At 32.6% G+C, this 20,187-nt stretch overlaps 1 protein-coding gene across 1 annotated transcript; it reads left to right on the top strand.

The window, feature by feature from the left end:
* The first annotated feature begins 4,156 nt into the window (after positions 1–4,156).
* LOC139494077 (uncharacterized) lies at positions 4,157–19,784 on the top strand. The gene is made up of 3 exons (XM_071282248.1): positions 4,157–4,303; positions 17,928–18,421; positions 19,143–19,784. Exons 2-3 carry the CDS (start codon positions 17,942–17,944, stop codon positions 19,782–19,784), a joined length of 1,122 nt encoding a protein of 373 aa, XP_071138349.1. The 5' UTR covers positions 4,157–4,303; positions 17,928–17,941.
* Positions 19,785–20,187: the final 403 nt, after the last annotated feature.

Raw genomic sequence — 20,187 nt, forward strand, 5'->3', positions numbered from 1 at the left:
GATTTTTTTTGTCCCATGGGACAACAAATATCCCATGGGACTACAATTATCCCATGGGACCAAAAAAAATCCCCCCATGGGATAATGGTAAATCCCATGGGATTTTGCCCTGTCCCATGGGATATTGAAAATCCCATGTTTTTATAAATCAAATAGAAAAATAAATATAATAGTAACAGTAGAAAACCAATGAAATTATTGAATCCCATGTAATTCCGCACATTTTGGTTATATTCATGACATTGTAGCTCTTATTTGAGGCGGCGGCGGATTTGCAAATGAGTGTTTTGCAAATTTAAAGTGTCCAGTGTTTATAATATATATAATTATAATACATTATATTTTATATTTATAAAATAATTATAACGTTTCATAACAAAAATGTAAACCAATTATAATAGACATATTATATTTAGCATAGGTTATACTGCCATAACGTAATCAATTCATATCAGCTTATCACACTGATAGGCTTTTATCATGTGTTCCTCGTTCACCCGGACCGACGACCTTTTATAACCCCCGTCTAGCGCCTCGGGCTGATAGTAGTCCCAGGGGGATAACTGCAACGACATCGATTGGTCCATTAACTCCTGACATTAAAGTTCGATTTTTCGGAATTATCTCCTCGTTTGAAATTAGATTTTCAGACGGTTTTTCCTAAAACTTAAACCTCTAACATGGTTTCGTTTGCAATTTCAAGTTGCTTTATTGATCCTACATGTACCTCCTCTCTATAACACCTCTTTAAAGAACGATTGGTATGGTGTTCGTGTCAAAAGTTCGATCTGTCTGTCGGGTCAACAAAAGACTTACAAATGGTTTTACTTCATCTCAATTGAGACCGCATTGGTAAGGAGAAGCACAAAAGGTGTACATCCATGGTGGAATCTTTTCTGTGTTTTTTTTTTTTTTTACCTTTCTAGCCAGCAAGCTATAATAGGATTGAACAGGTACAGTGAACGTTTACATGTCGATAATGTACTCTTAACTATACTTCCGGTTCCACAAATGGTTTGCATGGTTTTATGTATAGTGCCTAACAAGATTTTGTGAGGTAGACGAAATTGACTTTAAAACGATCGTATTGACTTTTGATGTGCAGAAATAGGCAGATCGGACATATTTTGACTTTAGTTACTTACTTCTTAAGTTTGGGATTAATTGTAATCAACATATTCCAATGAGGCTGAAAAATGCTTTTTTTTATTATGATAAATAATAATTTTACCTGCCGTAGTCGTGCGTAAAATATATTTCGGTATTTCTCTTACGAAAATGACTTGTTTAATGGAACAAAACGTATTATTTGTAAACTTTCTCTTTACTCTTCACAATAGGGTTTTAAAAAATAACCTTTCAACTGTATATTCCGAAAATTTTGTGAAAATCGAATAAGTGGCAATTCTTACCTTTCATACCTTAACTTTCATTAATAAAACATAATATTGACTCGTCCAGTGTCCAGTTTGAAGGTCATTTTAGTTACCGGTCACATTCATGCACGTTCTAATTAATCAATAGTCATGTATGAAAAGCATAAACAAGTTTGAAGGTAAACTAATAACAACTTAATCCAATCAAATTGCCTACGATTCAATAACAATGACCGGTCCACATCATAAAAATGTATAGGGGTAAACTGGGTAGGGAGAAAATGTCAGATATATTAAGTTCATTATTTTGCAATAACGAGTAAAAATTTGTTAACCAATAGATTTGTTATAATTTCATAATCATGTCGTTATGTATTGGTATAGTTTTTGGATCTTTCATTAGCGTATTTAAGGCTGTAGAAAGTTTGGCCTTCAAAAGTCAACATAATCATTGACTTTATAAAGAAAATTCGCCTTTTTAAAACATTGAATGTTTCACAAATAATACGCGACAACAAAGCAAAATCATTTCTTAAAACACTGCAAAAAAAATAATTCTGATTGATGCAGTGGTATTGTCATAAATTGCACTGGAGTGAACAGTGGTACATCAAACGTCGAATTCCCTCACACAATGTTATCACACACTATAGCATTGTTATAAACGGAGGACACACAAAATCCATTATAGATATTTTTTTTACAGAAAAGTATGAGTTTTATTTCATGTATATTTTCATTAGTTGGGTCGAAAATATTATTTGATGATGTAAAATGTGTCATTCTTTTCGTCGCCGAGTATAAAAAGATAACCATCATATGCAAATAGAAAGGTTACATATTTGACCTTGTACGGTAATAAGTTCATGCATACCAATAAATAACATCCATTCAAACTGATATTAATTCTTTTATTGTGATATTTTATAATAAAACTCGTAAATACTTTACCTGAAGTGTATTTTTAACGTATTGACAATCCGGTTTTATTCAAATTACATAAGTTTATATTTCGGTATTTATACATAATGATTGTACTTTATACTGCTCTCTACTTTTGATTTCTATTTGTTATGTGGTAGAGGGCGTACTTTGAAAACGGGAATTCCCGAATTCGACCCCCATCAGGGTTAAGAAAATACTTGAAAATTAGCTAAGCACGTGGTATGTGGAAGTAAGAGCTAATAGTGATCCGCTCTGAGTCAAATAGTGTGTGCGAGTAGGGTGACATGTCTTTCAGCGAAATGTTGTATGAAATAGTACGATAAAATACGGCCCTGCATGTCGTTCAAGTTAAAAAGCAAAATTCATGTTTTAACCAGAATATTTGCCACTGGACGTTAATCAACGTCAGTATATTTGTTCATGTTTGTGCTTTAACCAAAATAGCAGTATTTCAATGAGACATTCATTTAAATCTGAGATAATAAAGCAATTTCATGTATCATTAAAGATGAAAATATATTTGATTTTTTAACGAAATTATTTAAAGAAACAATAGGGCTTTGAGAACCAACATCACAAATATGGAAGTAGCTAAATTTAAATCCAATGTAAAGCTTGTACCATTCAATCGGGTCTAAAAAAAAAAAGAAAAAAAAGCAAAACAATAACAAAAACACGAACTTAAAGAAAAATTCAATTAAACGGAAATTCTCTTATCGATGGCAAAATCAAATACTAAAACACACCAATCGAATGGAAAACAATTGTCATATTTCTGACGTTGTACATGCATTTCCATGTGTAGAAATGGTTGATTAAACTTGGATATATAGCTAGCTATATCTCTCACTTGTATGACAACGCATCATCTTATTAATGAAATACAATATAAGGACCACTGGTTTACACGTCCAGAGCCTATGCATGCATCCCTCGATCAGTGGATGGCTATTAAACAACCAGTGCTATACTAAATGCATTTCCAGGATAAGAACGTGTTGTATAATGCGATAGGAATATGAACACTACTTGGTACTCATCCGTCATGCAAACCCGGAATTATAGTATATTAAACAAGATAACTTTATTATGAATAAAATACACCTTATTCAGTATAAATTTAAATTGTGGCAACATGAAACAGAGACAAACGACAAATACTAACATTAATATGTCCACTAAACGTTTGCGTGGTAGCTCACAAGACCGCAAGATAAAAATGTCACCCTATCATCTAACACTTTTTCTGACTCCAAGCTGACCAGTCTTTGCCCTTACTCCTTCAATACGCTTTCTTAGCAGAGCAACAGGAAATGCTTTCATTAGTTTGACCATGCATTATACACTCTCGGTGAGCACCTTGTCACTATGAAATCTTTCAGGACTACTATTTTGACTTTAGTACGTTGTCAAAGTAATGATGTTGTTTTCTGATCTTTTCCAGTATTGATTGTCCCCCTTGTTAACTTGCCATGTTTACCTTATATCATACTTATTTGTAAATAATCTGCACATGTACTAATATTGATACTTCAGTGGTCGGTACTCATATCGTTATCATGTCTAACTATCTTCTTACACTCGGTTTAAATTTATCATCAATAATTTTATTTCGGGTGCAACAATCATATATAGACAAAATCACCTTTCCACAACTTTGTTTTTTTAATTTGCGCTCACGAATTTTTCTTAAAATTTACTAAAGGAAAAAAAATTGACATGTACAGATTAACAACTTCATTTATTTACGGTTTTGTTTAGTATCTTATCACAATGCAGTTTCTATGGTATATTTAAACCACTTGTAATAAACCCTCACTTTGATCATTCACAACAAATGCACTCATGTGACCATCTCTTCAAGGTGATTCAAACATCTAAATTAAAAGTAGTAAAATAAATCTAAATCACTGCATTTTTCGGAAACAAGGAAGTGAGATCCCACATTTTTTATTAGGATGGCCGGATATAACAACGAATATGTAAGTTTCGTTTTCTTATATATATACGTTTTATTAAAGAAAATAATTGTAACACTTTAAGATGTCCATGTATCTATTTGCATTCATAGACGATTTTTTTTCTTCTTCTCCAAATGTTATAAAATTTTAATGTTTATCTAAATCAAAAGTTTCATCGTCCAAAACAAATCACATTTTGATCCAGATAGCCGGGTACAACAACAAATATGTAAGTATTAGTTTCGTTTTCTTATATACATCTAAGTGAAGAAAAAAGTTGTAGCTGCGCACTTTAAGATGTTCAAGTATCTGTTGCATTTTATCAATGAGTTTTGAATCGAAAGTTTGAACCTGCATTGTCCAATTTTGATCCGGATGAGCGGGTACCACAACACAGATATTCGCTTCTTACGTACTAAATAAAGAAAACAATCGTAGCATTTAAAGATGTTCATGTATCTCTGTTGCATTTATCTAATATTTTTTTAATGTTATCGAAATCTAATACGTATTTAAATCAAAAGTTTTAATTTATTATCCAAAAACAATTGCAATCCGATGAGTGGAGTTGGGTGGTTTTTTTTTCATTCCAAATAAATAAATTCATGTGATAATAAATATATGAAAGACCAAAGTGACATACCCCCAATGAACTCGTAAACATATAATAGGTAATAGTTATCATAAAATGGAAAGTTTAACCAATCGAGCGCTTATTGTGAAGTTGTTTTTAAAAGAAGTTTAATCTTTATGATATAAATAGTTTGTAACATACACAATGTATATAATACTGTATTGTGTACTACTTCTTCGCTCAGCATGACCATTAATATTTATTGTTGGTTTCGTTACGTCCAGTGACAAATATTTCAAGATTATTTCCATATTGAGAAAGAGTTAACCATCATATGAACTCCCGGTGCTGTGTTCTGCCTCGCCGCTTAGATTGGAACATTTATATTTATTGTTGTTAATGTTATGTCCAGTGACAAATATTTCATGCATCATTTGATGTCTAGAAGACATTTTCAGTCTATACAAAAAGCTAGACGGATTTTGTAAAGAGGGTGTATCGAAATAAAGAACAGGAAGGTCCTGCCTCACTTCCATTGTAATAGGAGCGAACGTTGGATAGGAGTAGAAATTTTACCTTGTGACAGGTCACTTATGGAACCAGATTAAAATCAAACTATTTTTTTGTCATCAATGTAAACTTTTATTCCTATATAAAAAAAAAAAGAAATCCTAGCTTGTGCCTGTTTTTTATGTTAGATTATGCAATAGTTCCTTTTCATTTCAAGAAAAAAATATAACAAGACACTTATGTAAAAAAAAAATCTATATATAATTTATTAAAGGAAGCTTTGGATACAATTGAATCGTAATAAAAAAAAAAGTAATAAAATCTCGTGTATATAAAGAAGAAAGTTCAGTTAGTTCCCAGTCCTTTCCGAGTTCGACTCTCTCATCCGTAGTAAGTGGAATATAACGACTGGATTATTTGGGTAAGTCTAGTTCATAATACCATAGAAATGAAAAAAAAAAATCTATTTATCCACCTACCCTTTTTTTATCCAAATTTATGTTTTATTTTTTCAGTAGATTAAGAATTTCATATTTAAAGGTAAAAATAAAGGTCTTGACAAAAAATATTAACATTTTTATTTCCTGACAAAGTCATGTAAAATGAGTAGGATTTATTATATTTGTGGATGGTGATTTCGTAGAATATACATTCATTTCAATTATGAAATGTATTTAATTGTATATAAAATACCATATCCTGTGTTTTCTGTTTGAGGAAAAACATACATCCAGTTCTTACAACGCTAGCCGTCTATTTTCAAAATTATCTCCCCTTCCAGGAAATCAAATGTTTTTCCTCGTACACCTTTGTAAGATGTAAATGTTTTCTCCCTTGTTTACACTTATTCCTATAAATTAGCACTATAGTAAATTGTATTTATATAAAAGTTTAAAGCAAAATTTAGAAATAGAAAACAACTTAAACTGTATATCCTTTGAAAAGAGAAGTAACATAACTAAAAAGAGAATCAGCGAGCGATCATAATTTAATGATGGAAAAAGGAAGACATTTAAAAAAAAAAGACTATGCACATCCTGTATTACAATGGAGGATGAAGCCCATTTTATTTTATACTGCAAAAAAAATTGCTAAACTAAGTGATAACTTTATAAGAAATGTAATTAAACATATGCCAAATTTTATTTCCTGGCAAAAAAATGAAAAAAATAAATATCTTCTTTGTCCATCAACCTCAAAAGAAGTAGAAAGCTTAGGGTCCTATTTTAAACAGGCATTAGAACTAAGGACAGGGGACTCATGATTTATTTATAAAATATATTTATATGTCATATAGATAGATTGTTTTGCTTTTTTTGCTTTTTTTGTTTTTATGGTTTTGTTTGTTAAATGTATTTTGTGTATGTTTATATTATTTGTCATAAACTTATTGTTCAGAGTTTATATGACAATAAATATTTGAATTGACTATAGCCCCAAACATCAGTCACAACCATTACAGTATGTAATATTGTACTGCAATTTCATAGCAGACTTAAACGTACCATTGTAAACGAGGAGTAGTATAAACAAATTTGAATAGAACGCCATATTATAACAAACAACGTTCGATATATTAACCATTGAACGGGAATAAGGAGCGAGTGAGGATTTGTTGTAACTCACATACGACTTCTTTCAAATCATCGTCCAAAATATGCATGTGATATCTGCAACCAACAATCAGTACATCCTGTCATCTAAGTTTTTACATATTGTATTGCAACTAATATACCACCACCTGGCATTTATCGCCTTGAACAGGCATGAAATATTTTCCACTGGACGTTAAGTAACCAACAATCAATCAATCAACCCTGTCATCCTAGTTTTTAAAATTGATTATTGTTCTTAACCAATTATCATTGATTCTCTCCCTTTCATAGTCCTGAGATATTTGCCACTGGACGTTAATCAACCAAAAATCAATCATTCAATTATGTCATCGTATTTTTTTTTACATATGACCGTTTTTCTTATCTTGCCGTAAAAGAAATTCAATATATGTCATGTCCTGTATTCTTTATTATTTTTTTTTATTTCGTGACATTGCATTTGTTCAATAAGGAAATTGACAAAGTCTGGATTATTATTGATGTAATAAAATGGGTAAACGCGTAAAATATCGACCAATATTATCTTTATCAAACAAAATATCCGAACGATAAAAAGAAGACATACAAATTAAAAAAAAAATGTTGCATTTGAATAAACATATGAAGTACATCCAGTTCTTACAACGCTAACCGTCTATTTTCAAAATCATCTCCCCTTCCAGAAAATCAAATGTTTTCCTCTTACACCTTTGTTCTCTCCCTTTATTTACCCTTATTCCTATACAATTAGCACTATATAGCCTCAAACATCAATCACAACCATTACGGTATGAAATATTGTACTACAATTTCATATCAGACTTTTTTGTCAACACAGGCTTGCTCTGTTTGATGGGATGAAAGAATGACAAACAAACAAATATTTAAGAATTGAAAACTGTCATTTATTATTAAAATGACGAAGAAGCAACACAATGAAAAACATGTATAATGAAATCAATAAATCTTATTTATAAACAACATATTATATGGTTATAATGACAAAACCTTATTGACCCATCCCATCAAAGATGGGGTTACATTCGCCCATCAGAGATGGTGTTACATTCGAATATAAACACTGACATATTGTTAAACCAAATAAAACATGAATACACAATATTCATTATTAAATAAAATTAAAATATTTCAATTTAAATTGGTTCAAACATAATGACAAAATCCGAATTAGCTATCCAGGGAGGGATGGTGGGTATAATTTTTAGTTCCAAAATTTTCCTGCCACTTCTAACTGCAACTGAAGCGCCTTCTGAGATCATATAACATGATCAGGGGAAGGAATAACTTGGTATTTGCGTTTCTACCAAATAAGAACAAAGAGTTATGCCGCTTTCCATAGTACCGCCTAGTTTGCCAAAAAATCATTTTTAATAAAAATTAGCATTTTTGTCAACACAGGCTTGCTCTGTTTGATGGGATGAAAGAATGACAAACAAACAAATATTTAAGAATTGAAAACTGTCATTTATTATTAAAATGACGAAGAAGCAACACAATGAAAAACATGTATAATGAAATCAATAAATCTTATTTATAAACAACATATTATATGGTTATAATGACAAAACCTTATTGACCCATCCCATCAAAGATGGGGTTACATTCGCCACAATATTGTTACCCAAAGCCTTCCTTGTAACAATATCCCCCATCCAAGCCAGTGATAAAAAATTCTAAAAAAAAAAAAAAAAAAAAAAAAAAAATCCTAACTACCAAAAATAGGAAAAACAAAAAATATCAAAAAAGAAATCACAAATCTGAATAAAGCTACTTCTATCTAAGAGTATGCATTCTATAAACTAAACGATAACTATCCCATGATTATAATGTATTAACAGATTCTAAAAAAAAAATGATAATGGCTGCCGGAGGCCCCTGTCCCCATGGCAACCAAAGCCAAATTTATACATATATATTTACATTGACAATTCTAATTTTATTTTATCTTACATAATTTTATTATTATTCGTATATCTATTTTATTTATTTTTTATTTTATTTTATTTATTTATATATTTTTCTTTATTTTGATCCAGTTAAAAATCTTTTTTTATCTGTGATAAACATTTTTGACTGCTTAGTTTAACTTCTTGAAAGATAACATCATTACCCGCATACTTTATTACAGTGCGTAAATTTAATCAACATCTTTACGAGATTCCTTAAAATTTTATGACCACAGGTCGACCAGAGTTCACCCCCATCGTCAGCTGCAATGACAGAAGGGGATGATTCCTTACTGTTAGTTTTATAATTTCTCTGAGAAATTGGAAAATATGGCATAAAATTGTATGACCATGATTGCAAACCTAAATACTTCATTTTATTATGTGTTAAATTATCCTTGAAAATAATGGTAGCAAACGATTGTATTTCTGATAAATATCCCAACTTAATTATACAAAGAACAAAATAAAACAAATCCAAAAAATAATAAAAAAACAAAAACAAAAAGGAAAATACAAAAACGAAAACAACAAAAACATAAACAAAACATAATCATATACACTATACAAAATATTACCGCAAGTCTGTAAAAAGGATTGAAAATAAAGAGGCCCATGTCCCCATTATATTTCGTAATCACAGTTACCAACATAGATACAACTTTGTCAACAAAGTTATTACACTCTTATATATAAAAAAGAAGATGTGGTAGATTGGCTTTAACAATGAGCAAAGTCCATACCGCATAGTCAGCTATAAAAGGCCCTCTTATACATGTAATGAAAATACACTTCTAGATCTAAACATGATTACCCGTTTATGGCACAGTGGCAAGAACAAGGAACCCTTCAACGTATTTCATGAAAAGAACAGCCTTGTGTCGTATCAGAGGTCCATATCCCCATGATACAACATCAAAACACATAAAACAGATTCAGATGTTAAGGACTGGTATCAGGGCCCCCTTCTATTGGTGGAGTTAGAATCGGCGTTCTCGTGTTTGGATTGTTGGCAATCCCTCCTACTATGGTCTCCAACGCAAACCTGGCAGGTGTGCTCGTATCTACAAATTCTTGCCGTGCAGCCTGATTCATTGTTGAAAGCATAACAAAACCCTTTCTGTTTAAGGGCTGGAGCCGTGAGGCTTTGTGTAAGAAAGGGCTGTTTCATGGCATTAGTTTTCCCAATAAGCCCCATAGCTAACGCCTCATTGAATAATTCCCCATTTACACCATCCCATGGTAAGTGCAAAGGGTCTACTTCCCTCCACTGCCTATATACTTGATCATAAAAAAAAATGCAGCCTCAATTCCAGCTTTTTCTGCCAAGTTTGCAATGATAGCCGCATATTTCATCAGCTTCGGGGATTCAGTAGGGTATTTTTCAAAATAAATTGCCCCATAAATGCGAAAAGCTTCATGCCACTGTGCCATTGACTTAATTTTTGCCTTACTACTACTATTTTTAACAAATGTTAAACAATCATCTTTCTCTATTGGAACATACTTTACAACTCTGGATTTGGATTTCAAGAAATCCTCCAGATTAATGTATTTGTTAGACCAAATATCAGCTTTCAGTTTTGGGTCCACACCCAAAGCCAGTGGGCGTGATAAACCCTGGCCTCCTAACTCGTTTGAACATGTACATGTGTTTGGAGTGCCCTGTAGAAGATTGTTCACCACCTGTTGACTCGGAGATCCTTCAGTTGGCATGAAACACTGTTGACCGCTTCTGCTAAACACATTTGAGCAGGACGGATGACTGCTCTCAGATGATTGTTTATCAATAATATTTGTTGAGTGGGACTGGGATGGTGTCGTCATCTCTGTTGTATTACATGTAGTGGTATCTTGCCTTGGTGGACAAATGGAATTAACACCTTGGTGTGTTGGTATCAAAGTTGGATCTGGTGAGTTTACATTCCTGTCTTGAATAACACCATTGTTTTTGAGTATTGTAACTATATTTGGGTGATAATTGGAGTTGCGACCGTCAATATTCTCAGAATTTGGTCATCATTATACGTATTTGGATCAATTGGATTGGACTGTACAGGTGGATTGTCAGCTGACAACTGGCCGGAATTAATATTTGGATTTGAAGAGCTTGGTACAGAATTGTCTATAGATACACCCAGTCCCAAATCTGAACTGCCTAGGTTTTCAATAACTTCTCCAAGCCTCTGTGTGCTTTTCTGTTTATGATTACTTCTTTTTTGTTCTTTGGATGGCATTTCTGATAAAACGGTTGCTGGAAAAAGAACACAAGATATATTGAATACATGATATAGAACTACCATATGAAAATAAGTGCCATAAGAACATTTTGAACATATTTATACCATCTGCACTTCTCTTTTATACCATATACACTCTATACCCTTAAATTCATTTAAGTGCCGTGTGCACCGATTCTTAGTATTATTTTATTACCACAACAGAATTGACCTAAGTACCCTAAGCACTGCCCATCAAAGCACCATTTTTACTAGAGCGTCACAAATTCATCTAAAAGCTATTTGCACTCCAAAATAGATACAAAGAGTACTCAAACACAACAAATCTATCTATATGCCATATGGGCATGCTCCTCAACGCACCATATGGGTACTAGAGCCTCATAGAATTCATCTAAATGTTATAAGCACCCATCATGCATACAAATATGTACTCAAGCACAACAAAACTATATAAATGCCATATGGGCATTGCTCATCAAAGCATCATATCATGCATATGTACTAGAGCCTCATAGATTCAGATGCGCTTGTGTTAAGTACATAAATGTATCCAAGTACACTATTTATCTCAGTGGCTCATCAAAAGAGCCTTATAAATTCATGTAGGTGCCATAACACCTGTTTAAAGTACACAATGTATCCAAGTACAAAATTTAGGAAAAAATAAAATAAAAAATTAATCTTATTCTATACATATAAAGCACCATTTGTACGAGATTCATCTAAATGCTATATGCACTCAAAAACTAGATACAATAAATACTCAAACACAACAAATCTATCTATATGCCATATGGGCATGCTCCTCAACGCACCATATGGGTACTAGAGCCTCATAGAATTCATCTAAATGTTATAGGCACCCATCATGCATACAAATATGTACTCAAGCACAATAAAACTATATAAATGCCATATGGGCATTGCTCATCAAAGCACCATATCATGCATATGTACTAGAGCCTCATAGATTCAGATGCGCTTGTATTAAGTACATAAATGTATCCAAGTACACTATTTATCTCAGTGGCTCATCAAAAGAGCCTTATAAATTCATGTAGGTGCCATAACACCTGTTTAAAGTACACAATGTATCCAAGTACACAATTTAGGAAAAAATAAAATAAAGAATTAATGATATTCTATACATGTGTCATATGCACTATTCACTAATAAATATGTGAATTGTAATTACAATGATTCTTGGTGAAAAAGTCTACATGTATAATGTTACACTTATAACAAAACGCAAGAAGAAGATTTAAGCTCTGTAAATATACGCAGTTCTGTTGCCCGTATTTAATTGCCCACCTAATTTGCTATAAGGATTGTTAAATAAATAATTTCCCTTAGTTGTTTTCATGAACTCTATCAGACTGTCTGAATGACCGTTAAAATTAATGTAATATGCAGCTGTGTTTTAATTTGTTAGGGATAAGGTTGTTAAATAATTTTATCTTAATTGTTTTTATGAACCTTAGCAGACTGTCTGGATGACCGTTAAAATTTATGGATGATGCAGCTGTCCTGTTACTATCATGACTTTAATTACAAGCCGTATAGTTTATGAGTTTGTTTATTTATCTTCTGCTCCTATGTGTGGTCCCGATACGATACAACCACGCGAGAAAGTATCCAAGGAATATAACGTGTTGTTATCATAAAAACTGTTATAATGACATGACACTCCGGTTAAAACCCTAATTTTAATATAATTATTATTGAAACAAATCATCCTGGTATAAATATACCATAGTTGCATAAAACTATTCTTGGCACATAATACCCAAATTATACCTCCAGTTTTGAAAGAAATTGAACATTAAATCGCATTGTTCTGTACAAGCATGTTTATGGGGAATTTCCCTTGAACTTAATATAGCTTTTAACAAATAAATAAATAAATAAAAACCAGTCCAATACTTAACTGCTGTTAACTTTCTTCATTTCATAGCTTGAATAATTGACCCTCTTATATTTCGAAAATATTTTGGCATGCCAACATCATAGTTAAAGTGAACACCATCAACATAGTTATTGCGATCCGAATTTTTCACCCCTGTTATTTTCCAGTAACGACAATGTGGTTGGTCCTTTATTTGAGCTTTCAAAAATCTGTTAGTCTTAATAACTAAATCATTATACACATTTGATGCAATGACTCGTGTCGATTCTCTTGGTAGAAGTTGGCATATTGTTACTGACTTAATCTCAAATCGAGTTGTCAATGTTTGGGATAATAAAATCAGCCGTAACCCCAATTCCACTACCGTATCTTCAGAGGCTCCTAATATATCCAAATCGTTACCACCAATGTGAACAATTACATGTTCGGGACGATTTTTCTCTATGAACGACAAAATAGTTTGCACATGATCTGAATTTGAAACTTTTCCGCCGCCGATCCCAAGACATTTTACCTCACAGTTCATCAAGTTGAAATTATGTAATGCAGGTCTATTATAAATAAAAGTTCCCAATCTACGAACGTGTGAACTACCAACTACGACAATTTTCATCGTAACATTATACTGTCTCTCTAATTAAACTATAATTTTATTTTCTGGCGCTTCAGCTGACCAAAATCACTCACTGGATCTAATACAACATTCTCTTGATACTTTTTCTTGTACTTGTATAGGAACCGTTCCGTGAAAAGTAATACAAGAAAAACCTTTCAATAAAATTAGACTACAATGTTCTTTAAACTCTAGAACTCTCAAGCAGGTAGATGCAAATTACGACAAATTACGGACCTATAAATTCCAATACAAGATAACATATTAAAGTTACCTAATTATCTACAGAATATAATCCTTTTTCTTCTCAAGTCACAATATAATCATATTATTTAAAACACAAATTACGCAGAATGTAATATAATTTTTAGTTCCAAAATTTTCCTGCCACTTCTAACTGCAACTGAAGCGCCTTCTGAGATCATATAACATGATCAGGGGAAGGAATAACTTGGTATTTGCGTTTCTACCAAATAAGAACAAAGAGTTATGCCGCTTTCCATAGTACCGCCTAGTTTGCCAAAAAATCATTTTTAATAAAAATTAGCATTTACGTACCATTGTAAACGAGGAGTAGTATAAACAAATTTGAATAGAACGTCATATTATAACAAACAACGCGCAATATATTAACAATTGAACGAAATTAAGGAGCGAGTGCGGATGTGTTGTAACTCACATACGACTTCTTTCATCTATCGTCCAAAATATGCATGTGATATCTGCAACCAACAATCAGTACATCCTGTCATCTAAGTTTTTACATATTGTATTGCAACTTATATACCATCACCTGGCATTTATAGTCTTGAACAGGCATGAAATATTTTCCACTGGACGTTAAGTAACCAACAATCAATCAATCAACCCTGTCATCCTAGTTTTTACAATTGATCATTGTTCTTATCTGGCATTAACCAATAATCAATGATTATCTCCCTTTCATAGTCCTGAGATATTTGCCACTGGACGTTAATCAACCAAAAATCAATCATTCAATTATGTCATCGTATTCTTTACATATGACCGTTTTTCTTATCTCGCCGTAAAAGAAATTCAATATATGTCATGTCCTGTATTCTTTATTATTTTTTTTTATTTCGTGACATTGCATTTGTTCAATAAGGAAATTGACAAAGTCTGGATTATTATTGATGTAATAAAATGGGTAAACGCTTAAAATATCGACCAATATTATCTTTATCAAAAAAAATATCCGAACGATAAAAAGAAGACATACAAATTAAAAAAAAATGTTGCATTTGAATAAACATATGAAGTACATCCAGTTCTTACAACGCTAGCCGTCTATTTTCAAAATCATCTCCCCTTCCAGAAAATCAAATGTTTTCCTCTTACATCTTTGTTCTCTCCCTTTATTTACCCTTATTCCTATACAATTAGCACTATATAGCCCCAAACATCAATCACAACCATTACGGTATGTACTATTGTACTACAATTGCATAGCAGACTTATACGTACCATTGTAAACGAGGAGTAGTATAAACAAATTTGAATAGAACGCCATATTATAACAAACAACGTTCGATATATTAACCATTGAACGGGAATAAGGAGCGAGTGAGGATTTGTTGTAACTCACATACGACTGCTTTCAAATCATCGTCCAAAATATGCATGTGATATCTCCAACCAACAATAAGTACATCCTGTCGTCTAAGTTTTTACATATTGTATTGCAACTAATATACCACCACCTGGCATTTATCGACTTGAACAGGCATGAAATATTTTCCCCTGGACGTTAAGTAACTAACAATCAATCAATCAACCCTGTCATCCTAGTTTTTACAATTGATCATTGTTCTTATCTGGCATTAACCAATAATCAATGATTATCTCCCTTTCATAGTCCTGAGATATTTGCCACTGGTCGTTAATCAACCAAAAATCAATCATTCATTTATGTCATCGTATTATTTACATATGACAGTTTTTCTTATCTCGTCGTAAAAGAAATTCAATATATGTTATGTCCTGTATTCTATATTATTTTTTTTATTTCGTGACATTGCATTTGTTCAATAAGGAAATTGGCAAAGTCTGAATTATTATTGATGTAATAAAATGGGTAAACGCGTAAAATATCGACCAATATTATCTTTATCAAACATAATATCCGAACGATAAAAAGAAGACATACAAATTAAAAAAAAAATGTTGCATTTGAATAAACATATGAAGTACATCCAGTTCTTACAACGCTAGCCGTCTATTTTCAAAATCATCTCCCCTTCCAGAAAATCAAATGTTTTCCTCTTACACCTTTGTTCTCTCCCTTTATTTACCCTTATTCCTATTCAATTAGCACTATATAGCCTCAAACATCAATCACAACCATTACGGTATGAAATATTGTACTACAATTTCATATCAGACTTTTACGTACCATAGTAAACGAGGAGTAGTATAAACAAATTTGAATAGAACGTCATATTATAACAAACAACGCGCGATATATTAACCATTGAACGGAATTAAGGAGCGAGTGCGGATTTGTTGTAACTCACATACGACTGCTTTCAAATCATCGTCCAAAATATGCATGTGATATCTGCAACCAACAATCAGTACATCCTGTCATCTCTGTATCTACAGGTATCTGTATCATACTGGAAATGAACTCAAAATACTGAGTAAAACTTATCCAGGAAATGTGTGTGCGCCACTGAGTTTATACATATTGTATTGCAACTAATATACCACCACCTGCCATTTATCGACTTGAACATGCATGAAATATTTTCCACTGGACGTTAAGTAACCAACAATCAATCAATCAACCCTGTCATCTTAGTTTTTACTAATTGATCACTATCGACTCCTATGAGTCGATATTAAGAATTGAACGATGGACAGTCAGTGCGTGAATTTTTCTTGCTACCTGATTGGAAGATATTAGGAGACGTGAATAATCAAAGTTTATTGATTGGTTAGGACAATCCAAACCTATTAAATGTCCTTCAATCCCGTAGAGTATCGGAGTTGTCCTCTCTATTTTAGCAATTAGATTTTGCCTGGTCATTAATCATGCATATTCATGATATTGGTACACAGGTAACTTTTATCTATAAATAGTCGAATCTTCTGGAGTTTCGTAAACAACAACGTTAAACGATATATACTACTTCATAACGTATCACCTCACGTGTGTGGTAAAATTTGTTGATTGATGCACGTGGCTATTCTAGTAAATGAATTAATCTACAAAGCGAGAGCACTTTCCATTTTCATCAGCTAAGAGTCGACTAGCCCTTTTTGAAAGGCTAATGCTTGTTGTTCTTATCTGGTATTAACCAATAATCATTGATTCTCTCCATTTCATAGTCCTGATATATTTGCCACTGGACGTTAATCAATCAAAAATCAATCATTCAATTCGCCGTTTCAGAATCTCATGCATTCTGGGTAATATTTTCAAAAGTGAACACCAAAACGTCGCGATTGGTTAAAAAAAACCCAATGGAAATTCAACCAATGACGTGACGTTAATTTCATTTTGGTGTACTAACAATGAAATTACACATAGTCCTTTAGATTTTGAAACGGCCAATTATGTCATCGTATTCTTTACATAATATGACCGTTTTTCTTATCTCGCCGTAAAAGAAATTCAATATATGTTATGTCCTGTATTCTTTATTATTTTTTTTTATTTCGTGACATTGCATTTGTTCAATAAGGAAATTAGAAAAGGCTTCATTATTATTGATGTAATAAAATGGGTAAACGCGTAAAATATCCGAACGATAAAAAGAATACATACAATTTAAAAAAAAAACCGTTGCGTTTGAATAAACATGAAATACGATAACAGTCTCGCTTCTGACCGCTACTTTCGCTGTCATGCAACCCTAGAAATGCGTTTAAATGTCGAATTACTTGTTTTCAGTCGTACAAATACTGTATCTTCCATTGTATCTAGTTATGAAGAACATTACCATGAAATTACTTGTATTCGTTTTCGTGTGACCGGCGTGGAGCATGATCGGTTTTTTTTATATATATATTTATTAGATTCTTGTAACGTGAAATCTAAAAAGGAATAAAATATAAAAAAAAAAAACATATATCGAATAAAAAAAACATTGATAGGCAAACAACAGTACCCAAATAATCACACAGAAACTCAAGACTAAGTAACAATATGCACAAGAAAATAAGACGTCATCTTTTTGTGAGTACTAGTGCCTCATATTAAGTTTATTTTCAGGTGTGGTATAAGAGATGAGTTCACAGGCCGAGATGCAGGAAAAAACAATGGGTTCAGCTTCCAACAGTCTAGGTGATACCATCACATCAACAACATCATTTACCAGAACAACGGTTCCGAAAATGAGATCGCAGCTCTCAGCATCCGGGTTATCGAAAATCGAAAGACATATCCACCAATCAGATATCGTGTTAGAAAATCCATCAAAATATGTGGTTGTGACAAAATGGGTAGCGACAATAATTTTTGGGGTGCTTTTATTAGTCTGTTTGGTTTCCAGTAAGCTGTCCGCTATTGGAATAGCCGCTAAACTCAGCGAAACCGGAAACTGCTTCACTAACCAAAATGGCGAAAATTCAAAAGATTGTTCGACAAGCTTCATATTGCTGTTGTTATTATTAGTCATACCAAATGTTCTTACTTGTTTGCGGTTTACATGGAATAGTCTTTATAGAAAAGATAGAAAATGGCCGTCAAAACTAAAAATATTTTATGTGAGTAAATATAAAGCTATTTTATATAATTATGTATATATAATTCGTCTGAACATCAGCCCAACAATGTTAGATCTGTAAATTTGCTTTATTAAGTTTTTTGTTCTTCCCTCGCCGAGATTCGAACTCATGCTACTGAGATATCGTGACACCAAATCGCCTTGCACTGTATCCGACACGCTAGACCACTCGGCCACCTAGTCTTCACAATAATAAAGCTTTCCGGTGGCCGGGTATACATATAGTTAAGACAACTCGATTTTTGCAATTACGTTTAGTTTCATCGGTTTAAATCCCTAAAAAGAGCCCCTGCAGTAGAAAAGCAGTTCTATTCTTACCTGTTTACAAGGAAATCTTTTATAAAACCAATTCGAACTATAGATTTAATAACAGTATTCAGAGAAAAAAGATCGATATTTTCAGGAAACAATATATGAGAAATGAGATTGCTCGGAGCATTGTTTTTTTTGCTTTGAATTTCAGGTAACTAGCCAAAAAAGATGTGGTCTCATCATGTCGTCGCTCTTAAAACTTTAAGCTTAAACTCTTTTACCAAGTATTTTGGCCTACTTTTGCAAGGAACATAGCATCTGAAAGTAAAGACGAAGAAATTATTAAAAACACATACTTCTTTAATATGTTGAATCGAATCCCTTGTAATGATATTGGTTGACAAAAAACTCTCATGGTTTGTACCAAATCTGTTTTGTTTTCTTTTCAGTGCGTTTGCCTTAGTCTCATCGAATCGTTTGGTATGTGTTTGTTTGCGTTTAAAGTCTTGAAAATTAACAAATCTGCAACTGTAGTTCTATTAATGGATGGAGTTTTCATTGGTCATTCAATCGTGACTGGATTTGTAAATAGCAGAAGTAGAAACGGTCAGTCTCAGCCAATCAAATTTGCTGTTTCCACAATTATGATAGTAGCTGGTTGTGTGTTAACTATTTTTGTTATAGCAGACAAAAAACTCATGGAAACGAAGGATTTATGGCATATATTTGTTTCCATACTTTGTTTATCGACCGCGTGGCTTCCATGGGTACGGAAGAAAATTGTTTCCGTTGATCAGCCAATCACATCCTACCACACAGAAAGAGCATACCAGGCGACAGAAAGTAGAAGCAGTGACGAACAAAGCCAAGGATCATCAATGTATGGCGGTAGCAGTTTAACAAGTAGCCAACAGACAGATGACGGTATAATCGAATCCAAAGAAAAATATACACACAAATTAATGATTATTTCATCCGGAACTAAAACAATTTCAACATTTCTTTTTGGGTATAATCTGTCAAAAATATTTGGTAAATCTCGTCTTATCTTATCTAATATGTTTTATAGAAACGATTTTCAATGTACTTAAAATATTTAATATAAGTTTAACAAATTTGCGCCGAACTATATTCCCAAATTATCGCTACTCGAAAAAAAGGTTGGTCGCGAAAATTATTTTCAAGAAATGTAACACTACTTTGCAGCTAATTCAAATTAAATATCTAGAGGTTCAATGTAACCATTGTCAACATATATTGCTAAGTGTCCAACCAAACGGCAAGCTTTCAGGAGTCTAGAGTTGACAGGGCCAATCTAATCATTCGCGCAAACACTCGATAAAGAGAATGATTGAAAAATCAGATCAATATAAACACAAACATACATACATACAGATGATAGACAGTTAGCAAGTCAAAGCGACAGACAAACAGAGACAGATACAGTGATACATAGAGGTAATATGTAGATATAAGAAGATATGGTATGTGTAC

This window comes from Mytilus edulis, chromosome 11, assembly GCF_963676685.1.
Source record: "Mytilus edulis chromosome 11, xbMytEdul2.2, whole genome shotgun sequence".
In the NCBI taxonomy this organism is placed as follows: Eukaryota; Metazoa; Mollusca; class Bivalvia; order Mytilida; family Mytilidae; genus Mytilus; species Mytilus edulis.

Excerpts from the sequence above, each read along its gene's own strand:
- LOC139494077 (XM_071282248.1), top strand. The coding sequence starts at position 17,942 with ATGAGTTCACAGGCCGAGATGCAGGAAAAAACAATGGGTTCAGCTTCC. Across the intron at positions 18,422-19,142 it reads CAAAACTAAAAATATTTTAT|TGCGTTTGCCTTAGTCTCAT; the intron begins GTGAGTAAATAT and ends TTTTCTTTTCAG.